Raw genomic sequence first — 9584 nt, forward strand, 5'->3', positions numbered from 1 at the left:
CCTGCTAAGCAGATTTAGGGTTGCCGTTTTTAGTTAAGAGCACATAAGTTTAAGATCAGTAGTTATATGCTTAAGATGAGAGTGTAAGTTAATTTGAAATTTGCAGTATTAGCAATAATTCAATTTGAAATGAAATACTGGAAAGAAATGGAGAGGAGTCTGAAATATGTGTGAAATATTTGTGTGAAATATTTTCATTTGGGGCATTAACCCATGAAGATGAGGTAAAGAACAAGGTTCAAAAAGCTACAGCACACGACACCTCTGTTGCTATTGGCTCTTTCTGAAACACCTTCTTCTCCACCTCCTGTTCCACCTCCTTTTATTTCCCCATTCGCAAGAGAAATTTAAGTTCTATCCAAAGCCTCACACTACTCCTGTGTCCCTGTTGGGAGGGAAGAGTACTCCATCCCACAGTTGTGCCACCAACAGGCAGTTTCCAAGGACGTGGATTTTTCTTGTAGCTCCAAGGTTCAGAGCAATACCTCGCTTTGAGAAGAAGACTACATCCCCTTTACAGTGCCAAGACATCCAGCTGAGAGGAAAGTGTACAAGGTATTTAAGAGAAACTCCCAATCCCTATTCCAATTTGTGTCGTGAGTATCTGGCTGTGGCAGAGATGAGGGGCCATAACACAGTGTCTTGTGTGCAGAATGTTTGCTAGGTTCAATATTTGGCATCTCCAGTTAAAGGGATTAAATACTAGATGATGGGAGAGATGCACTGTCTCATTCTCTGGAGGGATGCTGCCAGTCAGATCAGGAAATGCTGGGTTCGATGGACCAACAGTTTGGTGTAAGGCAGTTTCATATATTGTATTTATGTTGTTTCTACCTATGAGGGGAACTCATCTTCAACATACTATTTCCGTTGCTCCATCAACGCAACCATTTCTGCTTTCCAGGTGGAACAATCCACCTCTCCTCCCCTTGTGTGTTGTTCTGAAGGTTTTTCCAGCCCCCCAGAGTGAATAAGAGGGTAGCACTGGGAGGTTAAAGGCCCCATTGCACTAACAGGAGGCATTGGATTGGCTTCACCTAGCACACTGGTTTAGTTGAATCTAGCCCAATGCCTCTGAGTTCTGTGAAGAAACAAACAATGTTCTATATCCAATACCAGAAATGGTCTATTTGATTGGAAAATTAAAAGCGTGGTGCTTTGAGGCCCTGTGTATGGCTTGAACTTAGTTGGTGTGGTCTTGGGCAATTTACTTGAGCCTTAGCATTATTCTGCAAAAGTGATGTTATACTGCAGTATCAGATGCAGGTGCAAAGGAGTAATTCAGGGGATAAGACCCATATGTCTCCACATTAGCCAACCAATTGACTCAAGCAAAGCACAAAGGCCTGGCCCTGCGCTTTGTCCCCAGCATCTGGTACTCAGCAATATGTTACCTCAGAGCATGGAGCTCCATTTAATGATCATAGAGGACAGGTGGGGCTTTGAGGCACAGAATGGCAAGGAGCAAGCAGGAGGAGCTTTGAAGGAGTGGAGCTACAGACAGGTGGAGCTACAGAGAGGCTAAATAAGGATGGATGGATGGATGGTATTGTAGGAGGAGCTTAAGTGAGGAAGTTGATGCAGCCACACTTCTTGGTGGTGTTGGCTGCCACTTCAGCTGGTTCGTGGCCCAGGTCCCAGGTTTAAAGTAATATTCTTCTTTAAAGGAAAGGAAAGCAATTGCTGAAGTGTGCCTTCTCCATGCCCTTGGAAAAGATGGAAGAACTGAAGCTGGACTGGGTTGTGAAACGATCTGAAGTTGGTGAGGTGGAAGGGATTCCTCTTACAAAGGAGATCTGTGAAAAGTGGCATAAAATCTGGGCTTTCCAAGCCAAGCCTGATGACCTGCTTATAGCAACCTATGCAAAGGCAGGTGAGTATGCAAGCAGGAAAGATAGGGGGTGCTACTTAGGCACCTTTGACTTACCAGGCACATAATGTGACCCAAGACTTGCAGTTGTTTCCACTAGACCTTTGCATCGATTGGATTCAACACACCAGAAAATTATCTTGCTCAAGAAGACCCATAAACGTTTTCAAGGAGTTCAGAACCTTCTGGTGGATTGTTCCCATTGTACCATATTTTAAAATCTCTGTTAATGCATTTGTGACTCATGGATTTGCAAACAAGACCTATTGTTTATAACGAATGTGGATGTTGCCCATGAAATGCCTGCTTTCAGTAGATGGTAGTATGATTCATAGTGATACGCCTTGTGATTGCTTGTCACTGAAAGCATATAACATTGGACCAACAAAGGGTTCAAAAGATAACATTTAATGACCCAGACAAATTCAGGCTGAACATGAAAGAGTTGAGGGTCTGTAAGCCAATGCATAATGCGGAAGCTTTCAAACTTTATAGCCTATACTATTTTTGCAAATGCATGTTTCAAATCCCAACAAAAATCTTCCTCTGCTGCTTTTCCTTCCTCCACCCCATAACCTCTCCCATATAACCTTTTCAACTTTAAAAGGGGGGTGTTGGACTGCTATTATAAATGCAAGTGTGAAATGTGTAGTTTGTCCCTCATGAAGGATATGTCTCCATTACATGGACAATATACACAGGAAAATAGCCAGAACTGGATACCAATGGCCGCTACAAGCAGCAGGCATGTGAGGAAGGTCACGCCTTCCTGGTGGTAGGTCATAAGGTTCATAAGGCTTTTCTTGCATTATAAGGTGGGGGGCATAGCTTTAAAGTTATACATATATTCCTTATGCATTCTGCACTCTCAGTTGACAAATGTATCCTTGATGCCCCCCAATTTATATTTATCTAAAAGCAACATTTGTTGTTATTTGCTCAACAAAGGTCCATATAGTTAAAGCTATGGTTTTCCCAGTAGTGATGTATGGAAGTGAGAGCTGGACCATAAAGAAGGCTGATTGCCAAAGAACTGATGCTTTTGAATTATGGTGCTGGAGGAGACTCTTGAGAGTCCCATGGACTGCAAGAAGATCATAGCTATCCATTCTGAAGGAAATCAGCCCTGAGTGCTCACTGGAAGGACAGATCCTGAAGCTGAAGCTCCAAGACTTTGGCCCCCCCATGAGAAGAGAAGACTCCCTGGAAAAGACCCTGATGTTGGGAAAGATGGAGGGCACAAGAAGAAGGGGACGACAGAGGACGAGATGGTTGGACAGTGTTCTTGAAGCTACCAGCATGAGTTTGACCAAACTGCGGGAGGCAGTGGAAGACAGGAGTGGCTGGCATGAACTGGTCCATGGGGTCACGAAGAGTCGGACACGACTAAACGACTAAACAACAACAACAACCAACATTGAGCTAGCCAAACCATCCGTTGCTTTTAGATAGGAGATGTGTGTAATGTGGACTCTAATATTTTCTGGCTCCAGTCCATGAAAAATTATGAACTCGTAAATCTTTTGCCACAAGACCAAACTCTTCTTTTGTTTCTTATTATCAGGTACAACATGGACACAGGAGATTGTAGACATGATCCAATGTGACGGCGACATTGAGAAATGCCAGCGTGCTTCCACTTACGATCGGCAACCTTTTATCGAATGGGTGCTGCACAAGAATTTGCCCACTGGTAAGCTACAGATCTGCAGGTTAACTTGTGTAAAGTTATCAGATAAAATATTGCTAAGAAATTCAAAATGATATCCATATTATGAAAGTGTTCCTAAAGAAAATGGAGAGGCTAATACGACCCAGGATTATTTGCTGGAATGTCATATTTCATTCTGAAAGAGGTAAAGTGAGTGTCAGAAAAGGACTGTTAGGAAGTCAATGCTTATTTTATTTTATTTTCTTGTCTCTCGTCTTAACTCCCAAAAGCAGAAAATGGCTCCATCTTCTCCTTCCCAAAGCCGTACTGTTGTTCTTTTGCCTTGAAAAAATTATCAAAAAACAAAATCACCTAAAATATATCAGAAATAGAATAAAGATATGAATGAAAAGAGAAAAATAGAAAAGCATTGAACAAATTGTCCTAAGAGGAGGGTCAAATTAGCCGTGAAGTCATCAGTGGCTAGGATGACTCTGAATGTTCCAGACAACATTCTGAGACTAGATGAAGATATGAGATCATTTTTTTTCAAAGCCCCTGAAGGCAAAGCCCCAAGGACACTGAAAGGAGATAAACATTTATGTTTTCCACTAGGCTAAGATCTAGCAACACATTAGCATTGCACGTGGGTCTTGGAAAGTCTGGTCTGCAGCCCTACAAAATGGTATTGGATGGATAATGTTAAAGCATACTGTTGAATAACAACGGCTTGTTTCTCAGGCTTGGATAAAGCTGAAGCCATGCCCTCACCAAGAACACTGAAAACTCATCTTCCTGTACAACTGGTGCCTCCGTCGTTCTGGGAACAAAACTGTAAGGTAATGGGTTGGGCAGGAAGCTTGGCAAGCAGGTTAGCGTCATACTAGGATTGGGTTCAGAGATCTCCACACAGTCATGACGCTTACTGAGTGACCTTGGGGGGCAGCTACTGTATCTCAGCCTAACTTACCTCCACAGGGTTGTGTGAGGATAAAATGGAGGAAGAACCACAGATGTCTCCTTGACTTCCCTGGAATTGCAGTGTCCAGTTGAATTGCAGCTGAATAGAATACTGGCAGGTTTCTAGAATATTGTATCCCAATCTATGAGTAGGGAGAGCTTTCAGGGATTCCAGTGCATGCCCTGGAGTCGGTTTCCTTTGAATGAAATCACTGGACACTGATGGCATTTCTGTAAAATCAGAATTTATTTACAGATATATACAGAGGCTGAGCATAATTAAACACTCCAACATATCCTACTTCTCTATTAGGTTTTCCAGTACGGCTCCCCAATGCCATAGCACTGGATTCTCATAGAGAGCAGGTCAGGTCTCTGTGTCCCTTTCCGTCTCAGTGCTATTGTCCTCTTTTCTTTTCTTTCTTTTTCTTTCTCACATACCCTCCAACATTTCTCCAATGAAAACAGGGTTGCCCTATTCAATAACAGCAACAATAACAAGAATAATATTATTTATACCCTGCGCTTCTGACTGGGTTGCCCCAGCCATTCTGGGCAGCTTTCAACATACAGTGGTACCTCAGGTTACAAACGCTTCTGGTTACAAACGCTTCAAGTTACAGACTCCGCTCGGGTTAAGTAACCCTCGGGTTAAGAACTTTACCTCAGGATGAGAACAGAAATTGTGTGGCAGCGGCGCAGCGGCAGTGGGAGGCCCCATTAGCTAAAGTGGTACCTCAGGTTAAGAACGGACCTCTGGAATGAATTCAGTTCTTAACCAGAGGTACCACTGTATATAAAACATAATTAAGCATTTTTTAAAAATAAACTTGCCTATACAGGGCTGCCTTCAGATGTCTTCTAAAGGTTGTATAGTTACTTATCCCCTTGGCTCGGGGGCTGCATAACTGCATACCCTCTGATGAAAATAGGGATGTCCTGAGGAAAAGCGGGACATTCCAGGACCAAATAAGAAATTGGGATGGCTTCTGTAAATCCAGAACTATCCCTGGAAAATAGGGACACTTGGAGGCAATATAGGGGAACATGAGACAGATACCAGTAAAATGATGTAATTCATGTTTAAGAACATAAGAAGAGCCATGTTGGATCAAACCAAAGGCCTGTCTGGTACAGCATCCTGTTCTCATCCAGATGCCTATAGAAGCCCAAGAACAGGAAATAATCACAACAGTCCTCTCCTGCTGTTGTTCCCCAGAGACAAGTATTCAGAGACATACAGCCTCTAATATGGGATACCATCCTGACTAGTAGCCATTGATAGCCTAAACCTCCATGAATTTGTCTAGACCCCTTTTAAAGTTGTCAAAGCTGGCGGCCATCACTGCATCTGGTGGGAGCAACTGCCATCATTTAACTATGCATGGTTGTGAAGAGGCATTTTCTTCTGCCTGTCCTCCTGAGTCTTCCAAAATCGAACTTCACTGGACGGTCCTCTGTTCTAGTATTATGAAAGTGCACTTGCACTTTCTCCACTAGCGAATAATGGTCTCTTCTCACTTCTATACCCACCGCAGGTCATCTACGTGGCAAGAAATGCCAAAGACAATCTAGTGTCTTTTTATCACTTCCATAGAATGAATCAAATGATGCCTGAGCCAGGAACATGGGAGGAATTTTTTCAGAAATACATGGATGGAAAAGGTGAACGGAATGCTTTGTGCCATGATTTCTACATTTCTTTTTTTAAAGAACTCAATCATTTATCTATGTATTTTAAATTCAAGGAGCAAACTGATAACGGGAAGTTAAAAACTTTTTGCCAAACACTGCACATGGCTCCTTTCTAGTTAGAAGGGGGAAAACAGACTCAAGCTTCGTTCAGACAAGATGCAACTGCTGCTGCATATAAGAACAGCGTCTGATCTGGGAATAAGAGCGCAATCTGTTTTAGATGGGATTGATTTATGAGCCAAGGGAAGACGCTGGGATGAGTGGAGCATAAGGCATCCTGTTTAGGAAATCTCCTGCCTGTTCCTCATTCCGGAAGGGAATGTGCCCCTCGGTCCATTTTACTACAGTCTTGATGTTCAGGAAATTATCTTTTTTATTCAGGAAATTATCTTTTTTATTTAGGAAAAAGTTGCCAAGCTTGAGCACGCTAAATGTTCTGAGTTTGGGTGTGATTTGACAGTTGTTCCATCATAACAAACTCTGATCATAGCAGTTATCCAGCTTAGTCCCCTGAATTGGTGTTGTCTAACCAAGACCTGGGAATAAATTAACTATTTTTTATTTATTTATTTTAAATTGTCTTTCCTGTCATTGTAGACATGGAACTGTTTGGCCCCAGTGAATTTTCTTCTGTCGTGAACAAGCTGACATATATTTTGTAAATCCGTGACATGTCCTTGTTTAAGTTTATTGTCTCTTTAGTCTGTGATGTGAAATTCTTCCTTAAGCTGTTTAATTCATTTTTATCCCTTAGTGCTCTGGGGTTCCTGGTATGATCATGTAAAAGGCTGGTGGGAGGCGAAAAATAAGTACCGGATTCTTTACCTCTTCTATGAAGATATAAAAGAAGTGAGTGTTTATTTTTAGGCTTCAGACCACAAACGAGTTAACACCAAACTACAGGGATTTAAAGCTAAGATTGACTTAGTATAGTAAACATGTGCAGGATTGCATTGTTGGTTAACAATCGGTTTATTTTCCTATTCCTGGTTAATTCCTGGATTTAATTCCCTCCCTTTCCACAGAATCCCAGGTGTGAAATTCAGAAGATCCTGAACTTCCTGGAGAAGGACCTGGAAAAGGAGGTTCTAGATAAAATAATCCATTACACACAATTCGAAGTCATGAAAAATAATCCCATGGCAAACTACACCTTTTTGCCTCCAGAGATCCTGGACCATTCAATCTCCCCATTCATGAGAAAAGGTGCTACTGGGGGCAGGGGCCATTGTTTTTTCTACAGGGGTGCCGCTCAGGGAGCAGAAGGCCTGAGTCTTTTGCACTATAGTCCTGATCTCCTGCCCTTTCCCCTCCTTTTGAAAAACCTTTTGTGGAACTCTTGTCTGGGTGCAATTCAGTGGGACTCCAATCACAGGTCAGCCTTATCTGTTCTCTAGTGGTGTGTTGATCTGTGCTTGCTGGATATTGTGTGTACAGGCAATCCTCTTTTTGCAGGGGGCTTCTGTTCCAGGCCCTAGCACACATCAGCAGAGCATGCGTAAGCCGGTTCCGCCATGCTCCAACCTGTTCTGCCCCTTTTAATTACATCTTTCTGACGTTTGGGGGATACTTTCAGGTTTGGTGCCGCGCGCGTGTGTGTGATCGCCCATCATTTGGACACACCTAAATTGAGAGTTTCCTGTGCTGATGGTATTGAATGGGGACAGAAGACTTGTAAGCACATGCAATAGTAGCTAGATGGTGTGGGGAGGCAGAACTGCACCTGAGAGAGAGGAGCTGTATTAAATGTCTAACAAGACTTACTTTAGTTTTAATATGTACATAAGCAGCAGTTCTCTCCAAGCATATGAAGATGTGTGTTGGGGACTGTGCCCCGAGTTTTTTAAAGGCCTAGTAATACTCCTGTTTTCCAGGATTGAATCATTTTTCCTATGTGGCGCTGTGGTCTAAACCACTGAACCTAGGGCTTGCCGATCAGAAGGTTGGCGGTTCGAATCCCCGCGACAGGGTGAGCTCCCATTGCTCGGTCCCTGCTCCTGCCAACCTCGCAGTTCGAAAGCATGTCAAAGTGCAAGTAGATAAATAGGTACCACTCCGGCGGGAAGGCAAACAGTGTTTCCGTGTGCTGCTCTGGTTTTTCCACATAACCCGGAAAAACTGTCTGTGGACAAACACCGGCTCCCTCGGCCAGTAAAGCGAGATGAGCGCTGCAACCCCAGAGTCGTTCGAGACTGGACTTAACTGTCAGGGGACCTTTACCTTTACCTTTACCTTTACCTTTACCTTTACCTTTACCTTTAATGGTAGTTTGTTCCCAATAGTTGTGAGGGTTTTTGCTAGTATCTTTCAAATTTGTGACCTTTGAACAGTAGAATTAATTTTTTTAAGTGAAACTGAATATTCTGTCTTTGGCTTTCTCTAGGAACTGTTGGGGACTGGAAGAACCATTTTACTGTGGCACAAAATGAGAAATTTGATGCAGAGTATAAAAAGAACATGGCAGGAACTTCTCTGACTTTCCGCATGGAACTTTAAGCAGGAACGGTGTAAACTCTATTATCCTCTTAGTACGTTACATTATTAAAAACACAACCTTATAGAATACACATTTGCCTGAGAACAAGCCTGATTAAACTCGGTATAGCTTAATTCTGAGAAGACATACATAGGATTGCACCGCAAAAGTCTTAATCCATCACACTTTCTTGTACAATTCCTTTTATACTTGCTGGTCTTCATTATCTTCTTCAATATAAAGTATATTGTGGCAATCATTTCAACCTAAAATGTGAATTGAAGATGGAGCTATGCTGATTGACACCCCACCCCACCCTCTCAGTCTCTAACACAAAATTTGGGGAGTAAATTGTGCGTGTGTGTAACGCAGAAGTTTGGAAAGGTTTGTCCTTGGGGTGAAAAGAGGATCCTTTCATCCCTTCATTCTTTTTCATATTCAAAGCGATTTCTTGTGCCAATTCCTAGGGTTCCCAACTGGTTTATTTCAGGGGAGAGCAGGTGGGGGACTGTCCTGGAGGCAGAATGAAAAACAACACTGGAATGGGATTGAGAGTTTCCCAATCCAGCATTTTCTTCTCTTCTGCCTCTGAGGCAGCCCCACCTCACCCGTTTCTCCTTGAAATGATCCATTCATTCTCCACTCCACTTCAATGAAATACAGTGGTACCTCAGATTACATACGCTTCAGGTTACAGACTCCGCTAACCCAGAAATAATACCCTGGGTTAAGAACTTTGCTTCAGGATGAGAACAGAAATTGCGCAGCGACGGTGCGGCGACGGTGGGAGGCCCCATTAGCTAAAGTGGTGCTTCAGGTTAAGAACAATTTCAGGTTAAGAACGGACCTCCGGAACAAATTAAGTACGTAACCTGAGGTACCACTGTAAGTATATCCTATGTCCAGTATTCACTCCTGTCTCTCAGCACCCC

The 9584-nt window shown here is 42.8% G+C and overlaps 1 protein-coding gene across 1 annotated transcript; it reads left to right on the top strand.

The window, feature by feature from the left end:
- Positions 1–346: 346 nt before the first annotated feature.
- Positions 347–8743, top strand: SULT1C4 (sulfotransferase family 1C member 4). The gene is made up of 8 exons (XM_081002566.1): positions 347–555; positions 1668–1873; positions 3435–3563; positions 4263–4360; positions 6020–6146; positions 6931–7025; positions 7202–7382; positions 8560–8743. Exons 2-8 carry the CDS (start codon positions 1702–1704, stop codon positions 8670–8672), a joined length of 915 nt encoding a protein of 304 aa, XP_080858692.1. The 5' UTR covers positions 347–555; positions 1668–1701; the 3' UTR covers positions 8673–8743.
- The last annotated feature ends 841 nt before the right edge of the window (positions 8744–9584 follow it).

Source organism: Podarcis pityusensis (genome assembly GCF_964106645.2).
Source record: "Podarcis pityusensis genome assembly, chromosome: 4".
NCBI lineage: Eukaryota > Metazoa > Chordata > Lepidosauria > Squamata > Lacertidae > Podarcis > Podarcis pityusensis.

Excerpts from the sequence above, each read along its gene's own strand:
- SULT1C4 (XM_081002566.1), top strand. The coding sequence starts at position 1,702 with ATGCCCTTGGAAAAGATGGAAGAACTGAAGCTGGACTGGGTTGTGAAA. Across the intron at positions 3,564-4,262 it reads GCACAAGAATTTGCCCACTG|GCTTGGATAAAGCTGAAGCC; the intron begins GTAAGCTACAGA and ends CTTGTTTCTCAG. Across the intron at positions 7,026-7,201 it reads TCTATGAAGATATAAAAGAA|AATCCCAGGTGTGAAATTCA; the intron begins GTGAGTGTTTAT and ends CCCTTTCCACAG.